Source organism: Lasioglossum baleicum, chromosome 1 (assembly GCF_051020765.1).
Source record: "Lasioglossum baleicum chromosome 1, iyLasBale1, whole genome shotgun sequence".
Taxonomy (NCBI): Eukaryota; Metazoa; Arthropoda; class Insecta; order Hymenoptera; family Halictidae; genus Lasioglossum; species Lasioglossum baleicum.
Window position 1 is genome coordinate 9,121,987 of NC_134929.1, and position 26,267 is coordinate 9,148,253.

At 47.7% G+C, this 26,267-nt stretch overlaps 1 protein-coding gene across 6 annotated transcripts in view; it reads right to left on the reverse strand.

Moving 5' to 3' along the window:
* The window catches only part of Cip4 (formin-binding protein 1-like Cip4), a 46,387-nt gene that overhangs the window by 3,049 nt on the left and 17,071 nt on the right, over positions 1-26,267 (reverse strand). For 2 of the 6 annotated variants that reach the window (XM_076431780.1, XM_076431522.1), the window contains exons 2-8: positions 11,113-11,228; positions 6,554-6,604; positions 4,818-5,133; positions 4,570-4,716; positions 3,467-3,823; positions 2,029-2,058; positions 588-895 (exon numbers count right to left, since the gene is read on the reverse strand). In XM_076431780.1, the coding sequence (XP_076287895.1) occupies positions 588-895; positions 2,029-2,058; positions 3,467-3,823; positions 4,570-4,716; positions 4,818-5,133; positions 6,554-6,604; positions 11,113-11,228 (1,325 nt within the window). The remainder of the gene's footprint in view (positions 1-587; positions 896-2,028; positions 2,059-3,466; positions 3,824-4,569; positions 4,717-4,817; positions 5,134-6,553; positions 6,605-11,112; positions 11,229-26,267) is intronic. The other 4 variants (XM_076431685.1, XM_076431606.1, XM_076431943.1 and 1 more) reach the window with 4 other exon arrangements.

Sequence of the window (26,267 nt, forward strand, 5' to 3'; positions counted from 1 at the left end):
AGACGAATACAACGACCTCTAATAATATAAGGTTGGACCTTGAAATAACGCTACAATAGTTTTGGCCACAAAACCGGGTTCCCAGCCCAAAGGGTGAAGGTACCAATTACCGGATTAATTAATTGCTTGCTATACCGTAGCACAATAAAATCATTATGTTATTATCCTCTGATGTATCACAGATTCTTAGCATTTTGTATAATCGGAAACAAAATATTGCGTTGTCCCGGGGAATGAGGTTTTTATATATTAGATTGGGGAAAAAGAAATCCATTATTATTACGTTATCTCAAGCGGAGAAATGATGGATTTCTTTTTCCCCAACCTAATATATGTAACTGATGTTTTCTATATCTTAAACAAAAATTATTGTAATACTTTTGATTTATATACGAAGGGGAAACGTCAATTTTATTTTGAAAAATAAAGTAATACTAGATACTTCGTGTTATTTTCATTAATTTCTAAAAAGGTTGTTTTGTGTCCGATAACCGGGTGGGGCACGATAACTGGTACCTATACCTCAATGGCGCCAGTGGTTCCGACAAATGGAATCTCTACAGCTACTTGAAATCAAGCAAGGTCACCTGGACAGACTGACGCCAGCGCGCATCGCTTCTTCGAGATAACCTTGGAACTTTGCCAGCTCGACACCGAGTTTATCCAGCTTGTTGCTCGATTGATTCAGTTGTCCTTCTATACTCATCGGGTCGCCGAGCGCCGGGTTCTGCTCGTACACGCCCTTCATCTTCATCAAGCCATCCCTCGCCGCCGTCTCCTGCTGTATCTTCGCCTGGATCTCGTCGAGCCTCTGCTGGAGTCTCTTTTTGCGTTGGTTCGGTGGTAGATCGCTGCAGTCCTCCTTCGCCCCGTCCCCGTATCCAGGCACGTTGTTCTGCAATTGCATCGTTTAAGTATCCGGTTGCTTGCAAAGAGAGATCGACTCTAGCTATCGCTACGGATAACGTGTGATTACGATGAGAGAACAAAAGGAGATGGCACGCAGTTGGTAGTTGATGGTTGATAGTTGGCGCAGCGAAAGTTAGACACGATACGCGGTACAGGGGAATCGTCATCCCTGGATCACATATCGAGGCGATTAACCCTTTCAGCTCTGAAGCTTTCGGCTTGCAACATGCATGCATCCGTACACCGGACAGTCAGTTTCGCAGCGCAGACACGAACGAGCTCGAACGACCAAAAGGGTTAATTAATTCTACGATACGAGAATGGCAACGGGGAGAGCGCAGGAGCGACGATGTTAGGCGTGGCTGTCACGAGCATACTCAGAGTCGAGCGAACTATCGTTAACCTGTTAACGGAGTGAGAGAGAAAGAGAGTTTACGGAGAGCGTCCCGTTAACTGTTATTTCATCGTTAGACAGCGGATTTTATGCATTTAGTATTGTTCTATACTGCGGTCTGAACGTGTCAACTATTTGCGTCATTTTTTTAACTTTAAAGTTCTATCAAGATTATAAAATAAGGGTGCACGTGTACCCGAATTGCCGGGTTAAAAAGACACCCTTTGCTAGGCTCGCAGACAGATATTTACGATTAACGATCGTAGGCTCGCACTCGGTTAACAGGTTCGACGAGAGTTTAAGGAGGTAGTCCCGTTTCCAGGATTGCAAGGGTGCGGGATGCGTCGATAATGCGAAGATGGGGTTGTTCACAAAGCTGCGCATGTAGCTATTTTCATAAAGCTGCGACAGCTACATGCTGCTGAATAATGCAAATTACGCCTCGTAAACGTAAAAGTAGGACTGTTATTTAACGCGTTTGTCTACTGAAAAACCCTGTATCTGCATTATCGAGAAGTGAGAAAGCGCATTCTGCACCCTTGTAATTCTGGAAACGGGACCACCCCCTTAACTGTACACGGCTGAAGCGTACTCGCGATCGCGGAGGAAGCAGAAATCGGAAGGACCAGGGGAGAGAGAGAGAGCAGTTCGTGAACGGTTTTCGTGATTCTGACATGGGCTGTCGAACGAAAGGCAACGGGCGTGTGGTAAAGAATAAGACAGACCTTCAAAGCTATGCACACCTCGATCAACTTCTGTTGTTCGCATGAAACAAAGTCCAAAAAACGTATCACTTAGCGACAATGGATCGGTAAACGATCTCGAACTCGAGCAAAAACTCAGCGGCAGAGCGGACTTGCTCGAATCACGAACATTCGACATGAAAACATTATCGGACCACGTTCCCGAGTTTCTGCTCGACCGACAAGATGCATCTAACGACACGCAATCGCTTGTTGTCACTGTCGCGTTTCCCGACTATATGCATACGGAAAGGATGCAAAGAGATCGTTACACACTGGCAGGCGGCGAACAAGCGATCCATGGACACACAACACGTACTTACAAAGCGCAATTCGTATCCAAACGCACAGTCCCCGGGAGAAGATCGGAAACAAGAGACCACAGGCAGATCGAACCATCCACCGAAATTAATCAAAAGTACAGAAGAAAGATAAGTTGTGCGTGTCTCGCGAGAATTCCGGCGAAACGGTCCGGCTAGTTCGGACCGAGTGTGAAACGCGACACGGTGTTCACGAGGTGCTGGCACGGTGCAGATCGCTGTAGCGTTGCCGAGAGTAAGAGAAAGATCTTTCGGAAGGTATCGTTCATGCTTCGACAAGATATGCTGCGTGCGTCGTATCGCAGGCCTGTCGACCGATGGGGATGCAAGTACAAAAAGAGAAACAAAGAGAGGCTGGGATATATCGGTTCGTGCATGTCGTGACTACCCCCAGGTTTCCCGTTCGATCCGTTAACCAGTTAATCCTTCAAACTCGAAGCAATTTTCATTCCGATATCAGTACATATCTTTCAACCTAGAAGATTTTTATTCTAGTCTCTGACGAACGAAAATATTTTCTGTAACGTTCTGACACTGTTTTCGATATCAACGACAAACGAAGACATTTAACCCTTTGCAGTCAAAATTATTTTAACTAGAACAATTCCACTCTACATATATGATTTTCTTCATTTCATGGATTTGAAATTGATATAACACATCGTACAATACTTAAATGTTTAGTAATTGATTAGATACCAACATATTTGATAATCTAAACAATATTTTGAATAATGGTATAGCTAATCCCTTGCACTATAACATCAAATTGAACACTTTTTTAGTTTCGTCTCGATATTGTACAGTCATTGGAAAATAGGCAAACAGTGAATATAAATTTTTGTCCTCTTCTGTCTAAAGTACCATCGGTGTGGTACACGTGACACGAAACGTGTTAAGAACGACGAGGAAGGTCTAATCACTGTGAACGTAAAATAAATCGTAGTTCGAGAGACAGCCTCTGTACAGGTCAACGGGTTAACGGATGAAACGAGACTAAATGTGGAGTAGATAGTGAACGAATATGCCAGATTCACAGTGGTGTGTCGCGGTGGTCTACGTCGTCCAGGTGCCACAAGCGAACGTCTTTCGGTGTGTACCTTGTTGCTGCTGAATATGCCGAAGAGGCCGACCCTCTTCTTGATCTTGCCACCGGAAACGGTGCCCTTCGCCGTCAGGTGGTTGTGTATCGGTTGCATCACCGGCTGCGACAGCTGACTATTGCTGTCGTAGGTTTTGGCGACGGACAGGTCCTCGAACGGGAAGTCCCCCGGTGGCTGGAACCCGCTCTTGTACCGCTCGATCACCATCATCGTGTCCTCCTTTTCGTTGATCTCGTTCGCGGCCTTCTCGATGCCGTCCAGACACTGCGCGATTATCGGCGCGACCGCCCGCTCGATCTCCACGGATTTCAGCATGTAATTCCGCATGTTCTTTATTCTCTTCTCGTCCAGCTCCTGCGGAGAAAAACCGAGATCGTTTGAATAGGAATCGGGAGACCTGAACGTAAGACGATCTGCATCAGCAGAAGCGGGAAATCGAACCGCGTGACCGGTACGTTTTACACCGTTTGCACGTGCAATTTTTACTGGTCATCATTAGACTGCGAATTTGATGCATTTGTGATGAAAGTGGGTAGGTACAATTTGCTATTTTTATCATTTCACTTCCTCGATACTATTCGATTGATAGACTGCAGATCTTTGTGCATTTATGGCTTACGAAAATGTTCAAAAGAGGCTCGAATATAAAACTCGATAGAATTTTGTACAATTGTTATTTGTTTCAGATGTACAAAGGCTATTCCCATTAAAAATAGCATTTTATTTCATTCCACTTTCTTAAAATTTGTCTACAAAAATTGGACAATGCATAAATATCCGCAGTCTATTGATCAACTATATTTCTTACGATATTATTCTTTATCTTTCTATTTTATCTATCTTACTATATTATTTACGAGCAGCCGATAAAATCCGATTTTACGACGCACAGTGTGATATTTCGACCATTCAGGTCGAATACAAAATAAAGTAATTAGAAATCATCATATTCTGAGTAGTTCTAACACAATACATGATAATAAAAAAAGAAACAACATCATTAATAATTTAATTCCCCTGAATGATCGAACAATATCACACTGTGCGACGGCTCGGATGATGACGCATCGGAGAAAGGACGAGAGCAAGCTGAAAAATACCTGGAGGTGCTGGAACACCTCTGGCATGGCCGTGTGATAGTGCAGCGTCTGCATTTCGTTCGTCTTCTGCAGCTGATTCGCGTACTCCGTTTTCGCCTCCTCGCTCTGCTGTGTTTTCAGCGTCATATTCATCCTCTGTTTCTCCACCTGGAAAAGGGGAATCGTACAGGTTAGCGGGTCGAGTCTGATGGGAGGGCGGGGTCGAAGGGTCGAAAAAAGGTGGGCGAAGCGCCAATCGATCGACGTACTTCCGCTCTGGATAGATGCAGATCAGCGTCCGCCCTCTGGTAGTTCTCGACGGACCTCTCCGCCTCGCGGAACGCCTTCTCGTAGGCCTTCCTGGCCCGCTCCAGATTTCCGATCTGTCCGGCGAGGGTCGCCATCAATCTGGCGCCTTCCTGCAGGTGCTTCTTTCTGTCCTCCTTGAAGTCCTTGACCAGTATGTTCAGCTCCCTGAGCACGTTCGCCTGCAGATTCTCAGCGATCACCTCCCGTTGACCCGCCTGATCGTTCACCTCGTTCAGCTCCAGCTTGAACGCCCGGCACGGGCTGTACCTGCGCGAACAACACGGATTTCGCGAACCTTGTTACGCTGCTCTGTGTCCTCGTCGTTGATCCAACAGCTCGAACGCGGAACAGGTACACGAAAACGGATAGACTCACGACAACGGGGGAGTCTGAGGTTAGGGGCGGGAGGATCGATCACGCTCCCACGCGAATCCCGATGACGCACGAGACCAAACGAGAGACGAAACGGGAAGAAGGCTGGTCCGCGGAAAACGAGCCCGTAGGCGCGAATCGAGCGAGTTACTGAACTTATAAAGCGACCCGCCCACGCCCACAGATAACAGATTAGCTACCGTTTTATGTTTTATACCGCTCCGTCAGCGGAATGCTAAACACGTGGGTGAACCAAATATTTCTCCCCTCTACGTGCGATATTTTTTCGATTATTGCCTGTCAGATCGTATACGTATTAATTAACCCTTTGCACTCGAACAGTGTCTCCGAGGGGCCAGTGATAATTGCCATACAAATATTCAAAACAGTTTTAATATTATTCAATTCGTCTGTGTTCTATAAATTATAAAAAGCTCAACTGTTGTATGGGAAAACAGGTTCAATTTGACGTGCACAATGTAAAAGAGATTACACAGAATAAAAATGATCTGAGTCGAAAGAAATGTGTTGATATTCGAATTAAAATTGCCTCGAATCCAAAGCGTTAATGATGATCTTGCTTTCGATTAGGGGAATAGGAATCGTGTCAATTTGAATAGACAGTTCTCTCGAAATAAGTTATACATATTAATAGAATTTGGAATTACGAAATAACTGAAGACAATGTAATTGAATTACTTTGTGATTATAATTCGTAATTGAACTGTAATTCAACTTCAACACAACTCTGACACTGAGGGACAGATTCAGTTCGTGAAATGAGGGACGGATGAGGGTTAAAGCGGCAGGGGACTAGTACCGTTCTATCGATTTCCGTGGACCTTGGCAGGCCCTAAAGTGTTCGTAGGGCGTAGGCAGGGTGCCCGAGTGTGCTCGATGAACGAAAGGATCCCGAGAACCGTGTTCGAGTCGCATTTTACCGTTCCACCGTTTTACCGTTCACAGAGGGAAATCCGGTGCAACCGGGTATCAATCTCGGACAAGGGGGAACGAATATCGAGGATCGACCCGAGAAGCGAAAGAAACAACGGTTGCACGGAAAAAGTGGGCTGAATGCCAGCTAGCAGTGAATTCCAGCGGGGAAACGAGCCGTATTCGGCCGGCGAGAGATCGTACGTCTTCGGGATCGAGATCGTCGGATCATTAAAAGGTGATTTACGCATCGCGTCGCGAGGAAAAGTAAAACGCCGCGGATGGATTTCGAGAACGGAATTATTTCTCGAGTATCGTCCGCGACGGGCCACATAGATCGTTGCCGAGCCGTGGATCCGGTATTACGCCTTCAACGTTGGCTCATACTCACTGAGAATCCTCCTCCTCCTTCTTCTTCGGCTGATAGCTCTTCACGAGACGTCTGCAATCAGAAACGGGGCGAGATTAGCGTCGCGCATCGACGTTTCAGTCCATTCCGCACCGCCTCTGCCCTAAGATGGACGATCGTTTTCGCGTAATCCCGAGAAAAGTCGAGGACAGTCCGAGAACCCATTACAGATAATGTGTCTCCTTATCTAGCGTCTGCGGTTCGTCGTCAACGCAGCGACCGTTGGACGTTCCGATGCGCTCGTTTCGACACGAGAACGAACGGATTAAGGTCGGTTTATGCTATCCGCACAGACACGGAACGTATCCGACCAGAGAGATATTTTTCAATGCATTTGAATCGCGAAGTGTCGGTACCGTTCCGTGTCTGCGCGAATAGTATAAATCGTCATTTTACGAGGCGCAACGACGAGTTTCGGTTGCGTTGGGAACTCGGTCGAGACCAGAAACCGGCGCTGGACTCTTCGAGAAGCGCGTGGAGTTTGCGTAGGTTCGCGATATGCACACCGAAATACCGTATTCGTCCACGCAGAAATTAGAAAGTCTTTCGATTAGAAATCACGAAAATTTCACCAGGTCAAGACCATCAACTGACCATTAGCAGTTCTGGCAAGGTCGTGAAAGGAGTGACGACTCGTCGAGTAATTAGGACTCGAATCATTTGGTCGTTTACTCGAGTGCGAGTGGCAGGGAATAACGGCTCCGCCGACTCATTCTAATTCGAACAACGCCGAGCCGAGCCGAGTCGGGCCGGACCGGGCCGGGCTACGAGCGATAAATGTGTGCCGGCTGTTAAGTGCACTATCATCCGGAAGTTGACGTGTCCTTGATACCAGATCGACCGTACGTCGTCGGGCCTGCGGAGGAAACGGGTCGAACGCGGGACTTTGACTTCGCAGAGTGGGGAACATCGTTTCCGATCGACTCCAGACCCGTTCGAGTACGCCTCCGATCGGAAAAGCTATTTTCGCTGGCTCACTTTTCTTCTCTCCTCACCTCTCCTCGCTAGCTGGGTCTGGGTTACCATCCAAATATCGGATAAGTTATTCTCGGGTCCACTCGAATTTAGGTCGCTGTCCAAAACTCGTCGATCACCATTTCACTCGATAACAAGGCGACCGGGTTTCGACTTATTGAGGGGATAGACTCGTTTCCAGGATTGCAAGCGTGTGCGGGATGCGCCTTTAAGTAGTCAAATGTGATAGATGAAAGCAGTCACCCTCAAAAGTCCTATTTTTACGTTTACGAGGCGTAATTTGCATTATTCGGAAGCAAGTTGCGCCTCGTGAATGTAGAAATAGCAGATATTTAAAAACAACAAAGTAATTTGAAAACAATTAATTAAAACAATTACGAGAACCCATTCATCGAGATTTCAATTATCAAAGAAACTTCTGCAGAAGCGATTTCGTGTGTTCACCGTGCTCTACGATTCCTTTCGCAGCTGTACCGATTACAACTTGTCTGTGGCGGAGATATCCTAAGAGTGAAAAACAATTTGGAGAAGTAGAATTTTCTTTCGATCGGAAAGAAACGAATACGAGTATGAGATAACATTAACCTGGCGTGGGCGGAAGCACCGCAAGAGAATCATCGCGATATCGTTAGAAGTTTTCTTCAAAATGGGAAAAGAAGTACATACATTTTCTGATCACTCCGAGTAACAGAAGAATGAGCTACCGTCCGATGTTGGACAGCTTTGTGTGTGTACGCACGCGATTTATCCGGGAGGTTAGTCGACACTCCGGAATAAAAGGAAGGGCCACATTAAAATTGACATGATTCTAATTTACATTCATATTGCAATGTGTTTCTAGACACATGTAACAACATGTACATAGAAGCGAAATCAAATTTGGATCCGACACGATATCGCGGCGCGACGATGATAGAGATTTCGAAGGAATATTTTGAACAGTGCATATTTTCCGTGCGAGAGTTTCACGGAAGAGGGTAGCCGGGACGGGATATTTTGCTCGTTCGCTTGACTGAGAAACCGGGCGGGCACGAAACCGTTCGCGATCGAAGGCACGCCGTGTATCCGTATCGGAATGCATTTAATGAAAATCAACGGCACGTCGCCTCTTGTCGTCCCTCGTCGCGTATCGTCGGGGAAAACTGAGACTGCCGGTGAACGGTACCTCCTGTATTTGCACGATCGACGCGCGAGCATAGCGCAAGCAACGCGCGAGCCTTGTATCGCAGAAATTACGGCGCGTTAAGGCGCAAGGAACGTGCCCGTGATAATTTATAATTTATATGCAACGACTGCGAACGTGCTCTCCGGATGAATTTGTGTGTGACGAGAACGCGAAATCGCTCCCTCCACCCCCCTCCTCCGATTTACACGCGCGACACGATTAATCGTTTAAACTGATCAGCTTAAAAACCGTCACGTTTGCTTTTGTTCATTTTGATCCAGCGAACATTATGCATCTATGACAAAAATGGGTAAGCACGATTTGAAGCAGTGAACATATTAGAAAGATTTAAAGACATCGGCGTATTGATTTCAGCTGAATCAGATAATTAAAAGAAGAAAGAAATTTGTGGATTTCGTTCCTGTTAGGGATTGCAATCCCGCGTCATTAGTCCAGTCAACGAAAAATCGTAGAGGAAAATGGAAGGTACACAATTTTTAATTTTGGGACTTTGATTGGACTAGTTAGGAGGTAAACATACTAAAAGTCCCCACTCCTAGGAGGTGAGCGGGGTGCAGGGGGCACATAGTTTCCGAAATATAAGCGGAAAACCGAAAAAGGGATCTTCTACGTGCCCCTGCACCCGCTCACCTCCTAGCAGTGGGGACTTTTAGTATGTTTACCTCCTAACTAGTCCAAACAAAGTCCCAAAGTTGAAAATTGTGTTCCTTCCATTATCCTCTACGATTTTTCGTTGACTGGACTAATGACGCGGGATTGCAATCCCTAGTTCCTGTGTCTCGCAATCAATGCAAACATTTTTTGTATCGAGCATTTTCGAATCGGTCGAGGTTCGATTCGAGGAAAAATCGGTGGAGGTCGCTTCGCTCGGCCTTCTCTTCGATCTGTTGGATCGCGACGAGCGATAGCGGCAATCCTTGGTCGCGTTGCTTAAAATATCGTAAGGTTCGATCCGCCGACAAGAAATGCTCTCGCGATCGATACGAACGCTCGAGTCGTCCCCGTCGAGCCCGCATGGAACCTCGATTGTTCGGGTGAATAGTGGAAAACTCGGATGGAAACTGGTAGCCGTGATCGACGTCGGATCCGCGTACAAACGTTCCTTTGTACGGTGTCCCGACGATCGAGGATCCAGATAATCGGGATTTCTAAAGCCGGCAGTGCCGAGAGCCAGTTACGCGAGATTATTAATTACGAACTCGTCTAGAGTCGCTCGGGAGATTCTCTGGTATTAATAGCCGGCGACTAAGTAACCGACTGATAATTGCGATCTCTATTAGCCCGTTAAACGGGAACGCTGTCCGAGCGACGGCGGTCGCGCGTACCGGTGCAATCGTGCAATTAAAAACCTACAAAAACAACCGGTGAACACGATGTAGCTTACATTAGCGCGAGTGCCACGAGGACTAACAAGTTAACCGACGTTCCCGGCTACCGGCTGTCGGCTCGAAAACCAGCTATCGAAGCGCAACCGAGACTCAGGTGCTTCGCGGCCTGCATCCGTAAAGAACGTTCCTTCGTGGTCGCTTTAAACTGAAATTTAACCAGCTCGCGAATCGAACCACCCTACGCACATCTTGAAAAACGCTCACATCGTTATCGGCAATAAAAATTGAGCCGGTTCAAATAGAACTTGAAAAAGGACAAGTACCCGCGCAGCGTTATCGGCAATAGAAATTGAATTATAATCAAGTTCGATCGACGAGCCGGTTCAAATCGAACTGCTTTCCCTACGAAAGAACGTTCGATCGTGGTCGCTCGAAAAACTAGTGGCTGAATTTGAACCGGTTCGCGAATCAAACCACCTTGTATCTTGAAAAAGACAGGTACTCGCGCGGCGTTATCGGTAATAGAAATGAAGCATGGATCGATTATAAATCAGGTCTCGAAACGAGCAAAGAGTTCGAAGCAATCGGAAAGCTGCCGAAAAGATAAAAGTAGAACGTCGGTGAGACCCCGGTAGGCCGTAAAGGGTGAACGCGCGAGACGTAAACGTAGGATCGAGTGTTTCGAGACACCCGTTGTAACAAACGTGTGCAACAGTAGACGGCATTCACGGAACAAACAAGGGGGCCCTTTAATACAATATTACCGGCTGCATCTTGCGTCCGTGAACTCGTGGGGTGCGTGAGACGCGCTCGTTATACAGGATGTCCCATTGAAATCGTTAACCTCGGCTACTCGGGCCTTTGTTAATTTATGGAAATAAAAAAAAGAGAAAAGAAGACATGGACACGGCAAGGCAAGACCCACCACCATGCAGCATGGTGAATCGGTTACGGCGGCGTACGAGCCTCTATACATCGTGGACCTTGGCACAGGTGATCATCCGATCAACGTAGACGACGAAAAGCTTCTCGCTCCTGGGAGAGCTTCTTACCTGAGTTTCGCGGCGTACTCCACTTCGATGGCGCATCTGTCGCGAATAAAATGCCCGTACCGTTCGAGGAACTCTATCCCTTTTTGCGTGTGCTGGGATAGATTCTCGAATTGGTCCTGGAACAGAGAGAAACGGACCGAATCACATGGCTGGAATTGGCTGGCTTCCATCGATCAAATTCACGGTGAACCTTCAACGATGAACAGCGAACGACCAACACTTTCAGATGTATCTTTCGCTTTCTACGTCCGATAGCTATCAGCGTGTCCTTTCTATAACGCGGAGCGACAATGGATAATTGAAGTCGATCCGATCTGTAAATAATTCTAAGTTTCTTTTAACGCGTTACGAATGAATCGCGTAAAACCAAAGATTTTCCGCGGATCGAGTTGAAAGTTATACATACTTTGATACATCATTCCTGGAGCATAAAGCAAAAGATCCATCTGGTCGGAAAGTTTTCATGACAAGTGAATGTTTTTCGCGGAAAGGCTCGCTGCCGATTCCGAAACGAGTTCGAGCGTTCGTTCAACCGAAGTGATTATTCAATTTTTATACTGAAGAAAATGAAGTGTGATCCACTCGGACGCTACGATCCCGGCTTTGCAAACAACGTGCGCTGGATGTTTGCCGTCCGATAAAATCATTTGCTCGCCGCCTCGTCTTGTCGGTTGCAGCGGCGATCGATTCTCGTCGACGCGCAAACAAAGTCTGCGGTTTCTTTTCGCCGCGTTAGAAAATAGAATGTACGAACGTTGTGTCAACGGGGGATCAACGTGTCCATCGTTCTCGATAGCCATTCTCTCTGGATCGATGAACCGGAGCTGCGAGGAACCGGTGTACGACCCGATCGTCGATCGGAACGAATCCGAAAGAGGGACGCGATTATTCACGTGCTCGGAAGTAGGGCTTGCAATCGCGCAGGATCCCGCGTTTTTTAAATTGGTGACGCGAAATCCCGCAAATTTTGCGGGCCTATGGGTCTAATCAAAATTTCACGAATAACTTTAGAATAACTAACTTTAGACTAAACTTTAGAATAAGTACCGAGCTTTTTACAGGATATCTTTGCAATGACTTGAGGAGATTGACTTTGGTTTTTACGATCATATTTTCAAAGTTCTACAAATAGACATTTTGTTTTATAAAATTTGAATTCATCATTCATGTATATAGTTCATTTTAATCAATTTCTACCTTTACTTAAATATTTCTTAACTTCACCAATATTTTGGTAAAGGAAAAAATTCTTCCTACTCACATGGGCAATTGTCGTATTGTGTATTATATTGTATTGTAGCTTCGTTATTGATATAATAATTTTTTTATATATGAATTATTATATATGATTATTATATTATATTACACATATATATACGTATACATATGTAATATGTACATATATATTTTATTTCAATTATAGTTTGTTTTCCAAAAAGAGAGAGATTTATTTTATATTGGTTAATAAAAATTTATTTGGTTAATAAAAATTTTGGTTGCTGTATTAAATATACGTTTCTTTATTAAATATATATTATATTGAAGACTTGAAAGAAATCCTTAGTCCCGCGGGATTTAAATAAATCCCACATCTCCCCCGCGGGATGCGGGGGAAGGCCCTGCTCGGCAGAAGGAGACAATCTCGGAAAGTGGAGGGAAGCTGATGTTTGCAGACGATCGGCGCGGCAAGTGGTCAAAAGTAAACTGTCCGAAGAGAGAGAGAGAAAGAAAGAGAGAGGTTCGTTCACCTATCGTTCCCGAATTCTCCTTTCCCCCCGAATCGCGACGAGTTTAATGGCGAGTTGTCCTGAAATCTCGCCGGGGAGGGGCAAAAAGTTATCGAAGACGGTCGGGGAGACATTTCTCCGCGTCGTCTGCCAGGCAGAAGAGAGTCAGCGGGGGAGAGCGGGAGAGCAAAAGGGAAAAGGAGAAAGAAATCGAGTTAGGTCCAAGCGGTCGAGTGGTCGAGCACTGCAGTGCACTGGCGCGCTACTACTCTCGAGAGCCGCCCTACCTGGGACAATGAGGGTTTCGCAAGCAGAGCCTGCAGAAAGGTGGAAAGATTTCTGGCCGTTTAGCGGCTCGCTACGAAAAGTGAAACTGGACGCTGCCTTTCCGTTGGCGCAACCCGAACGCAACGCAACGTGCGCGCTAACTGGCCAGTCAGCTCGAACAGAAAGACAGTCCGGGAGTATTTATCGGCTCTATGAATCGCACACCGCGCCCGGTACGTTACACGCCGCCAGCCTCGCTCTTCCTTCTGCCAACCAATTTCCCCATTCAGATTTCGACCTAGCCGGCTCTAGCCGTGAATGGAGCAATTGCGCGCGGCGCTTCTAAATCGACCGCTCGATTCACAAGATTATCGGTCGTGCACCGTTCCGAGCTTATCGAGCTACTTCCCGCCCGACCACCTTCCCCTCTTCTTCTCCGTCGATAAAACGCAGTTAACACGTACCGACAGTTCTATTCAAATGAATTGAAGAATATTCGTCTGGTGGGATACGTTCCGTGTCTGTGCGGATAGTATAAATCGACCTACTCGTAGGTATACAGGACACCCCAGGTTTACAGAACATAGCAGTTTTAAAGCTTTATCCAAACGTCACCGCAAAAGAGAAAATAAATAAGGAGGACGGCGGAACACGTGGAGAGAGTGTTCGGGCCGAGGAGGAAGCTAAGAGAGGAAGCAGTGGAGTAAAAGTTAACATTTACGTTTACCCGAGCGAATAATCGGCGTCCTTGGTAATACGAGATTGGCAACGGCCGAAAATAGAATTTATTGCTTTGGAAAGTTCACTGTTATCGCGCATTATTTCGATAAACGCGTCGTTCGTCTTTTATACCAATTTACACGTAGGGCATAGACATATAGAGATAGACTGCGCCGTCTTATGGGCGAGTTGAAGCCCACAATGGCGGCGCGCGGTACAAAGAGTGAGAGAGAGAGCATTAGCCGGGGTCCATAGCGCTCTCTTTCTAATTGATGTATTTATTGATGTTTTATTTTTGTTTTTTGCCGCCATTGTGGGCTTCAGCGCTTCGTACAGGCCGCGCAGTCTATCTCTATATGTCTATGACGTAGGGTAACCGTTGCAGAACTTCTGTTAGTAATATTTCCGGCGTCTCTCGCTAGAATCCCTAACAAATGTTACGAAGTTACGAATACTTTAGTCTTTAGCCAGCTACTGTATGAAGTTGGACCGCAGCCATGCCGACAATTGTGTAATAAAAAAATAAATAAGACCGGAAAGCTCCTTTAACTTCGATTCGAGGCTTTATCTGTGTCATAAGGAATTGGGGCATCCAAGTCGGTTCGCTGTGCGTGTATAGGTAGCCGTGTAAAAGCTGTTTCGCTCGAACGACATAAAGAGTATAGTTTTCTCAAGGTTCTAGGTACAAGTTTCGCTTCGAACACCGCCCGCGTCCATAGAAATAATTGAGAAAGATCGGTGTTCGCGATCAGGGGGGATTGTTCGTCGCCCCCCTGCGTGCGGCTTGGCTGCGGCTTGGCTACGGCAGTGGCTAGGAATTGGTTTAGCCACCGGTGCGAAATCCTCCCCGTTGTTTCGAGAGGGTCTCGGATGACCGAGGAGCGGCTTCGCGACAGTCCGAGAGCCGATCAATCGCGGAAGCCTGATTCGTTCGCGGCAGGGTGGGAGGAAAGCAATGAAGCAGAGGCGCGAGTCGTCTACGGTTACACGGAGACCTCGAGCGAACCCCTCTCTTCCGGGTAGTTTTTCGGGTAGCGCCGGTTCCCTACCGAGAAATCTCTGGGAACCACGGAATAGCAACGCTGTCGCCCGTTACGTCTCGGAATGCGAGTTTTATCGTTCAAGGACGACCCCGCGGTGTTTCAACATTTACGCGAGCCCGATGCCGTGGCCTAAGGACAAATCGAGCTCCACGTTCCTGCGTTCAGACAGGGCGAAAGAGAGGGACTGGCGGCGGAGAATTAACTAGAGAGGGAACGAGAGAAGAAGAGAGAAAGAATGTCTGTCTATGTGTGTGTGTGAGAGAGAGAGAGGGACAAGTCGATCGAGTCTCGCCTGGGCTGGCATTCGAAACGCGTTACTTTCATTTCCAACGAGTAGCCATTCAAGGGCCACGAGCCGATTGTGGGACCCAGCAGATGCGTGCGTCCCCCGCCGCACTGCCTGTCCTACCTTACCGGAGAGCTCCCCGGTCTGGCCAGGTGCAAAATAAAAAAAAAAGAAGGATCGGGATCTCACGAGGTATCGATGTCACGCGACCAGGATGTCTGCGACCGCTCCCGCACCCGAGCTCTCGCGCGCTCGAGACTCGCGCGGCGACCCCTCCTGCACGCATTAAAATAATTGGACTTTAATTAGAAACGTGACGGCGAACCGCGGCAAAACAGCTCCGAACGATCGAGCCAACCTCGACGAGCGGGACCTGGATTAATTGTAATTGCGCCACTGCAAAAAGGTATCGTATTGCGCGCAAACGCGCACCTCGGGACCAAACGACCGATTACACGGGGGGCAACGGTCGCGATTCGTAGAACGAACGACCCGTTCCGTCACGTTCGCTGCTGCACGCCATTTTACTTTCGTCTACGATGCTGCTAGACCGTCGACGTGTGCTCGTTAACTCTCCTGTCTTCGCTTTAACCCTTGCGCCGACGGCCAACATTTTCTACGAGACGCTCGATGACATCTCACTTCGACCATTTTTCTGTTCGTCGAGAAACACGTTCGAATAATTGGAAAACCGAATCGTAAACAAAGCGTACAGTCGAGGCGGAAAGTAAGATAACGATTTAATCTTTAATCATGATGATATATGTGCCCATGAAAGTGGTCTAAGTGATATACATATTTCTAGTTTCGAGATATTCAAAGGGAAAGGATATTAACGCTAACACTTTCACAATTATGGACACATATGTCTTACTAACATATTTGTTCAATTTACTTACACCTTCTAAACAAAATAAGACAATAAGTTGACTTCATTCTTGATTGGTTTCATTCGATCGTTAACTTTCCGGCTCGACTGCATATGGAAACCGACAGCAGCTCGCGAAAGTTTTTCTCGTCCATCGATCTCTATGAAATAACATAACGTGCAGAAACGTACGATCTTGTACATAGACTCGAACAAAGCGACACCTGCTCGTTCACGTCTTTTTTCCAGCGAAAAAGAACGGAGATTTTGCTCGTACGAGGCGGCAGGCGACCTTTCGAGCGGTACACCAGCAGCCTCGAGGAACGATGACTAACGAAAGCGACGATAAAAGGACAGCGTTGGCGAGCGCGATACATACGGTGTACACTGTCGCTGGTACACGCTGCCGCCGATACGGAGTAGCCAGAGATCTCGCGACATTGATCCTCGTCAATCTCGTTTTGCGTTCGCAAATGGAAAATAATCGGTGCAAGGGAAAACATGATACTCCCGCGAACGACGAGGTATACCTACACGCGATACGATCCTCGCCGTATACTCTGTAGACCGATATGCGGGACACGGGTTTCTCGATCCGATATCAGTGTGCTGGGAGCGCAAACGATATCGCGAATCCACGAAATCGTTCGGTCGCGAAACGGAAAAGGCGAATTTTTGCCATCGGTGCCACTTTCTCATTGTGATAACCGAGCAATTTGCGACCGAATGTCGGGGAACTGGTAGCGCAGGTGAATACAGTCCTTCGACTTTCAAACGGCCAGGCCAAGTGGCCAACAGGAAAACCTGTTGTTGTTTTTCTGCTCCTTCTGCCCCTGCTGCTGCGCAGCTACGCCTCTCTATCGCCAACAGCCGATTTGATTTTCACGCGGGACTAATTATTCGATCGTTCTGTTGGAGAAAATACGGATATTACGTGAAACGGCTTGTCCCACCGCCGCTTCGCCGCTAGAGATACCTGGCCAACAGGTTCGGACTGGACTTATCCGGACGTTCGCGTGTTTTATCGGTGAAAATATTCCAATCGGCTCGCGAACGGATAAATTCGTGATGGTTGTTATCTACTGCAGTGTCTCGCATATCGTGAACGTGGATGTATCGTTCATTACGGTTGCCGTGGCAATTTCTATCACGGGTTCGCACACCGAAGCGTCATCCACGAACGGAACAGCCCCGCCGAGCGGAAGTTCTGTACCTTCCGTAGGAGGACTATTTCCGAACAGACGAGACCGAGACAGTTTCGATCGAAAAAGCCTCGGCATTGTTGGCGGGGCAATTCGATTATCAGTCGGGTGGGAGTGGAACGCGAATGGAATTATAGTCGATTATCTGGAATCGATTTCCAGACGGCCACGATGAATCGGCCGAGCGCATGACTTTCCCCCTCGGTCTGGTCTCGGAGCAACCCTACAGCCCACGTTACACGTTACACGCTACACACGCGTTTTCTGTGCCGCTACCGTTGCCGCAGCCGCAGGTCGATAGATGGAAAACGGCACCGCTCCCTTCCCTGTCCCTATGACTCAGCCTGGCCGACCTTTTTCAAAGAGGTGCACTTGCACGCCGACCTAACCTTGCCTCGACAGACTACATATTCAGGTTAGACGGTGGACCCACCAGATATGCTTCGGTCTCCCATTATGCGTGGCGCAGGTTCCCCCGTGTCACGCCGCACCTGCCAACCTTCCTCTCGCTTTTACGTTGCCCGATCCGAGGTCCCAAGACGATATGTACGGGTCTGGTTTTCAAACCTCGCCAGTGGCCTCCTTCCATGAGCGTCCGACAACGTTTACAAAAATGGGGTTTTTCAGTAGTGAAAAGCGCTGGATAAAAAGTCCTACTTTTACGTTTGCGAGGCACAATTTGCATTATTCGGCAAACTGAACAAGATGAAAATATCAAACGATCGTGCAGTAATCAAGAGGTGATCGTTCGCGAGAGAGCGAAACAGGAAATCGTCGAAGTAAACGTAGATTATACTGGACGGACGTATGAGTCGAATTCGGCGGTCGCGATAGCATCGCGAGCGAAATGATAATGACCGGTGCGTCACTGGATGGTCGATAAAGCAATCGGCGAGTGATTCACCGTGTTCGATGTAACGGGCGCGCTCGAGGATAGGGAATCGTTCGTTGGGACTGGCGGAGCAAACGGTACCGTGGTTATCGGGAGCGTAAACCGGCCGCAGTCTTGGCCGCAGCCGCAGCAGGAGCGAGTTTCCATGCGCAGGAACACTGCCCTTTGATCGACCGAAAATACCTTTGCCGGAGTACCGTTAACGTCGAGAGAAAGAGGGAGGGTCTCAAGATAAATTGAAGAAAAAAAAATCAGGTTCGCGAGAGAGTGGACCAGCACGCTAATTAATTTGACGAGCACCTTGGAAAATCGTTGTTCGCGGTGGGCGAAAGAGAAAGGTGCGGGGAGGGAGACGACGACCAGGAAAACCGGGCAAGAAGAGGGAAACACCGAGAGAAAGAGAGAAAAAGGGAGCACCGTGGAAAATCAATAGCCGCGCCGGATATGCGGAATCGCGGGCAGAAGCGAGCGTAAAACATCGGTTGCGAAAATAGTTTGGAAAATGAGAGACACGCGTCTAACCGTTTGAGGAACTCCCAGCTCGTGGACTCTCTCTCCCTCTCTCTCTCGCTCCAGCTCTCGGGGAACAAGTGTGCATTATGAGTCACGAAATCGCGGTGGGGTGGTTTTCACGTACCCTACGCGCGCCGCCCTATCGATCCTGCGTTTCTGTACACGCTCGCACGCGACTTCAAAGCGGAACAGAGAGGACCGCGGAGAGACAGAGACGAGAACAGGGTGACGAGCACCAGACACGGGCCAGAGAAGGGAAAAAGAGAGAAAGAAAGCCTCAGCCCGGATAACCATGGGACCCCCCAGCAACGTTTTCAGTATCCATATTTGTTTAAATAGCGCCTCTTCGAACGCTGTTTCTCGCAACAGAGGAATACCCTTACCTTTCGAATCGTTTCAGCAATTAAAGAGCAAACGACAAACGGGCGGTGGCCGTTCGCTTGCTTTTTCTCCGTACTACTGAGGCACCAGTTAAGAGTCATTTTCTTTGAAAGTGGTTCTTGAAAGTTATCGCTGGAAACGTCGGCAATTTGAAAATAATCTGGTTCTAGATCCTTTCCAGCTGGTTCGGTAGAGTGATAGGTGGACGAGGTCGCAAACGCAGACGCACCCCAATAAAATAATGAGCTGATTCAGACGCCCGATTCAGAATCGTGCTCCAATATGGTGCGGCCGGAGTCGTTGATACTCGTTAAATATTGACAATGAGCGGTCCTCGAGTATTGTGGAAGTGGGGCGCGGCTGCCAATAACTGGTAAACCGTGTCTTCGTGCTTGCCGACGCGACGCGAGGATGTTCTCCCATCCGCGTGCCGGTTTGTCCGTAGAGCCCGTGGAAGGAAAACACAACAGAGATAAGTTTAATGCTCGAAGCCACGTTCGACTTCGCGGAAGAGCTTTGGGACAGAGGTTTTCGGGATGAACGACGATAAATATCGGTGATGGTATCTTTGTTTTCCAAATTCAAGTTATCGCGGTGTAATTCCATTCCGGAGTGTATCCGGACCTCTCGGAACCGCGTAGCAACTTCACGAGTAAGCGTACGAATTAACCGCTTTATAAGATGGTCTGTAGATACATAATATGCTGGATGGTCTCGAAAAGGAGTTTCCTTCGACCAGCTGCGATTGGTTTTCGAACACGTGCAACGATACTCGGTTCGTACACCGGCTCGCCTCTCCAGGGTTTCACGTGCCCGCTAACGAGTATACTCAGTGCAACACGAGTGCCTGGCTCGGCGCAGCGGTTGCGTTTAATAAGCAGACGAAACGTTGAACCGACGCTGACGCTGCGACCGTGCATGCATCGGTGCAATAACATCTAGCGCGGTCGCTGTAGGTCTTTAAAAGCGTTCGCGCCTTTTGCACGGTAGAATCGAAGCGTTTTCAAACTCGAAATACGGCTGAATACGGCTGAATTCGGCCAACGAGAAAGGGGAAAGTGAAATTCGTGAGAAGAGAGGGGAAACTGCGACAATCGACTCCGTGTGTCCCTCTGTACGGGAACGAGCCAATGATCGTAAAGAACGGGAGCCCGTCGACGAATACACGAATATGTACACGGATACGTTGTCTTTAACGTGACTCGACACTCGGCGAGAATAATCCCTCGAGAGGCACGCTCTTCGCGGTGCATTCGAGTCTCTCGGAAATTAGAAGCTTAACCCCTTAAGAGACGCGTATTTCCCTCACCGGTTGCATCAAAAGAGTACAGCGCAGCGACAGACTAATGTGTTGTCGCTGTCCAACCGCACCTCCCAAGAGGACGACGTCTTCCTCATCTCCTCTCGTAGTATCCCAGAACGTTCTCTAAATCTATCAACGCATCGCGAATGAATCTCGTAGCCAATTGTCTGCTCCGACAATTATTCCGAAAGAAATTGTTGTCGCGAATGAATCGAACAAAGAACACCGCGATCTTCGGTCAGGTACCCAGAAAATAAATACTGGACCGTAGAAATGCGGTAGGGTCACCTGGAAATAGAGAAGAGAAGCGTCGATTACCTTTCCAAGCATTTTCATAGGAGTTTAGAAAGCCCGACCAGGGTTTCGACAACTCGGGAAAGGTTCTCCGGTTCCTTTGATACTCTGGAAGCTGGTTCGCGAACAGTTGTCCCGCAAACCCCGAAACTCGAAAGCTACCCTCCTCTTCTGTTCCCGGCGCCTCGTGACCTTTCGCGAACCCTTGTTTCCCTTCATGATTCGCTGAAATGCCGCGCCGCCGGCTCCTCCATCAAATTTCGCTGAGGAGTCCCGATATTCTTCAAGGGCGAAACGACGAATCGACCAGACCGCAGACCGAACACGACGACCCGATCCTCTCCCGGCTCTCGAAGCTTTTAATAGATCGCGATAAATCGCGCATGCGGCCTCTATCGGAGACGAATCGCCTGCGCCACGCACGTCGATGATTTATAGCTCGCCCTTGATTTCCTAATTAGACGACGCGCCGAGCCGCGAGCGATCGGTCGATTAAACGCTCCGCAAGCCCGTCGGGCTTCTACGAAATCCTCGGAGCGATCGTTCGCACTCGAGATTGTTAGAATTCTGAGCATCGAGCGTTCACGGCGAACGCTGCGGAGCAAGATCCGATCGAAGACGAATTCTCGCGAAGCTAGACGCGGATTTCACTTTGAGGTGCACCTCAAAATTCTAAATTAAAACGTTACATAATATAAAAATATATTTTCATCTGTTCAAATGTAATCCTTTAAATAAACAAGAAATACATGACTTAAATCACTTTAGACAAATGCAGTGAAAGTGTAGGAAGCCGTTCGGAAATGGTCAAATAAACGCGGACTTGCTGGAATGAAACAACAAAGTTGTCAAGACCGCAAATGGTTAGACGTCTGCAATAGGGCTGACGCGTTCGCGTTTGCTAGTTACTGCGCACATATACAAAATCGATGATCCGCGTGACGTCGAGAGCTTCCGGCGCCGAAAGCGGCGATCGCATCAGATCGCATCGTGGCACGCGCCCCCACCGACATACTAGGAAGAATAGATCCGGTGCGATACCGCGTTAAGAATACCCGCGAATTCTCAGGAATGTTGTCCCAGGTCGGGACAACGCAATCGCGCGGCTCTAAGTCGGTCCGTGCCGGAGCTACGGGTAAACTTGTCCTCCGGTGAGAGGCGAATCACGCCGACAGGGACGGATTACGAGACAAAGGACCCCCAATCGCGATCCTCTGACGCGTGTTGCCGCCTGCGACTGCCTGTGGTCGTCGCCCGATGCGATTCCTAACGAGATACGAGTGCGCAGTCACGAACCAAACAATAATATAGCCGCGCCGCGCAGAAATTCAAAGAGCCGCTTCTTCGTTTCGAAACACCTCCTGCTTCATCGAGGATCCGTCCCGCTTTCCCTCCGCTTGGCGATCGACCCGTTTCCCGGAATGTACTCGGACTAACGATCATTTTGGAATGAGCACCGATTGATCTGTGAAACATTCTCTTTGAAAGTCCTTGTATTCGATCGTCGCGATCGTCTTCCTCAACGCGATCTTTTGAGACAGCTCTTTGCGTCGATGCAGGGCTGGTGCCAACCGATCCGTTACGAGGAATCGGAAGAATAATATTAAATATATATTTTTATAAATTGATTCTAATGTTTTCTGTAAAATACAACAGAACTTTCCTTTTCCCTTTTCCTCCGCTAAGCGAGGCACATTCCACCCCTATCTCGATTTCCCAACCCCAACAAAGAACGCAGGAAGGTAGAAAAAGTGCTGGAGTTGTATGGCGTATCTGAACTCGTATGCGAAAAAAATTGACGCATGGTATGTAAAAGGTTAACCACCCCTGCCATAAGGGTTCCCATATATGCACGAGTGGTTGGAACGTCCGCAATGTGTCCAATATATATTCACATTAATGTTTATGTATTTGTATATTCTTATTCTGTAAATATTTCTCTTGGTTGTGATTCTTGTGTATTGAATTCTGTATTATCCTGAAATAAATCTCTTACGAGATTTTCTACAATAAGAAGAACCAAAAAATGGAAACGGCACGGTGAGAAGATGGTTGGTTTCCCGTTTCTCCGAAAGCAAGGGACGATAATCCCGTTCCAAGGTGTTTCTCCGAAAGCAAGGGACGGTAATGCCGTTCCACGGTGTTTCACCGGTGACGCGTGGACAATAGGCGGGGGAGGATGAGTCTCGACGATGGTACGCGGACTACGAGGAAGACGCTCGCGCTCGGAGCGGAAAGAGAGCCGTACAAGCGGAAGAGAAGAGAAGCGGAGCCAATTGTTCTTCTAGAAAAAGGCAGGTCGTGTCGACGAAGCATAGGCATCGGCATGGGCACGGCCCAACTCCAGGTAGCAGGTTAAGAGTTCTTTTTTCCCTTCGACGACAATAGCGGCGACGACACGACACGTTTTCTCTCTCTCTCTCTTCGCTCTCCTCTCCTAGACAGACGAGCACAGTACTCTCCTCGTTCGAGCAGCATTTTCCAGCGGCCACGAGCTCCGGCGAGCTCGCAACACGCGAGCGCTACAACGCAACGCGAATTAGCCACGGAATCACCGGAACATTTCGTTATTATCGCCGGACGCGGTCAACGACTCGGCAGACCTTCACACTGTTTTTTTTCCTCCCCCACTACAGATAACTCGAGCAATCGCTCGCGCACGTTGTCATTCATGCTCATTGTCTTTTTTCTCTCTCTCTCTCCTGTCTCTCTGTCTCTCTTCGATGGCTGTTCACCGAACGGCATTGTGGCGCTCAAGTGGACAGCTCTCTCTACTCGTATCGCGATAGCCATTTTCGAGGACACGTCGCTGGTTCGCAGGCTCCATGTCCGACGCGAAGTGTCCCGTTTTCAACGAATAGACGACGACAGGTCTTCAACCGCTCGCTGGTTTTTCTCGCCGGAAATTATGCCTCGCCGAGTCCGCAGACATATGGGCCCATAATTATGAAAGTGGTCCAAGTGAAAATTGAAGAAAAAAATGAGCTCATCAGTTATTCCACGTCACATTATTTTCAACGAAATTAATTCTATGTAATTCTCACGATATTGTCAAAAACGAATCGTCAGACAGTGCTTGCCATTTCAATGTTATACGCTTTCCTTTGCTCGCAGTTATAATGCCTCCTTCTTTTGGTGGAAATATATTCTGCAGTCTAGTTCTAAAATATTTTTCTAGCGCCTTAAGCGGCCTGTAATATGACTTAGACTTTAGACCACTTTCATAATTATGAGCACATACACGCAACCGTATATTCGCTCCAGGTGAGAGGCCCCAAGGAACAGTTTCCAAAAAGATCAAAACCTTGCTGAATACTTCCACCTCGCGGCGTAGGGCAGCTTCGAGCGCGAGTCGTCCGAATGACGGGCACGATTTGACGCGTTGTTCGGCGCGCGAAAACGCGTAATTCAGCGAGGGTGGGGGAAGAGGAGAAGGAGAAAGAGGGAAAAGAGATGCAGGGTGGCGAACGGTGCGTCAGAATGGTTCAATCTGTTCGCAAAATCGGAGCGAAAACAAAGCGAGCCCGGCACGGCGCGGTTGGAGCGGGAGCTCCTCCTTTGTCGCGTTCGAGTGAGACGTAAACGAAATGTTTGCCGTAATATTTTTTCCGTTCGAGTGGACGAAATCCCCGTCCGCGGAGCTCCGACAAGAACCCTCGAGAGACCCTCCATCCGGGAAACGACTTCGCCATGGGGCCACACCACCATAGAGCCTGCACGGGTTCGGGTTCTCGTTATCTCGAGCCGATGCGACGCGATGCGATCTCGCCACATCGCGCCAGACCACTGATTCATCTCCTGTTTTTTCGAGCGACTCGTTTCCCGCCCTCTCGTTTTAATTAAGACACGCGTGAATCACAGGACTCGCCGGATTCTCGATTCTCGCGGGGTAAACGTCACGGAAGCGTACGCACAGTTAACAGTTCGTATTCGTATTCGAGTTAGATATCAACGTGAACGAAGGATGCGGTCAAGATAACAGAAGAAGCGTGGGCCTTCTCCAGATTCGTGGAACCCACAACTCTCCCCAACGAAAATAGCGACACAGTTATAATACTGGGTTGCAGCTAGATAGGAACCGACCACCATCCTGTGCCGCAACCGTGTAAACTGTAGATGTGTGCACAGCCCAGATAGGACTTCGACCGAAATAGAAACCATCGCGATTCATTCCAAGGTTCGCGTGTCTCTGCAATTTCCACGGTAGCCGCGAGGAACCTTGAACCGCGAGCTGAATTATGTGCGGGAGTAAAGTTCAAACGGATGTCTGCCGGTCTTCGAGAAAGACTCCTCCACTCGCGATCGCTCCGGGCTGTTGTTGATCCATTAGAGCCGCGTTCCTGGTTCATCTATTTGCCGGAAGACGAAAGGAGTTGACTGCGTTCGGTGTCAACTTTGCGGGTTGTACTCTAATGTTCAGAGTCTAGAGGCGTACGAATCGCAGCGGAGGGAACAGCACATACTTCGAATACTAACGGAAGAATCGTATTAAATTCTCGGCTGGTTCGCAAAACTAATAATTAGACAGCGGACCTTTATGCAAAATAAAAATTGTCCACACGAGTTGCAACAAATTCGAGTGAAATAGAAATATATTTTCTTTCTTAATGTGTTTAACCGGTTGGAAATAATATTAACAGATTAAATTACATCCACTCAGTTTTCTCAGAAATGCATAAAATCCGCTATAGTGACTACTCTGCGGATTTGATGCATTTATGAGAAAAATGAGTAATTCGTAAAACAGGATGGAAATTGTGGTAGCAGAAGCAAGATAACTTTTTATCGACGAAACTGTTTGGCGGCATACTTCAAGAATGGGAGAAGAACGGCCATTTCCTTCTTGTGTTTGACTTTTCGTAGAGGAAGCGTTACGAAGAGCTCGTGCACGCGCGAGGGAGAAAGAGAGGGAGAGAGAACTCAATGCGCAATGGCACGCTACGATTATGCAAAACGATGGCAGAGGCAGTACATAGCAGTCGAGGATCGAGAAATTAGTCGAACACGAGACAGCGGCGAATAGTCGAGCAACGCGAGAGACGCGTCGGTGATGAAGCGATACGTGCGATCAAATAGATCGATTCCGATTTCGAGGCAGAATTTTAGCGGTCGACGAGCACCGGCATTTCACCACGTTTTTATTACCTCGCTTTCTTGTCTGTCTGCTCGGTACAAATTTTGCAACTGATTTTAAACTAACTTCCCGATGAACTAGAGACTTGTTTATAATGATGATCGTTCACCTTGGTTTGGGTATAAAAAATTAACCCGTCAATGCATTGTTTCAATTAATTGGTGCAGGGTGGATCATTATCATTTGTAACTAATGTCACAGTAAATGTGACCAAGAGCAGGAAACGCTTAATCATGTGCTATGGCAGTACAATCTATATGTTTAACGAACTGAGGAAAAAATGTATCCAAAATTAATTTTTCCATAGAAAATTGTTTTTACCTTTTTAAATACTTGTAACCTACGTTGCCCGAGGGTCTTCTTTTTTTCGTTTCTCACAATGTTACTAGTGTTCTCGTTATTCACTACATGTACTCTGTAATATGTACTCTGCAATGATTTCCTAATTAAAATAAACACCGGCATTTTCACCGATTGGTTTCACGTATATTGTCGCAAACGAAAATCGTACGTTCGCCTCGTTAC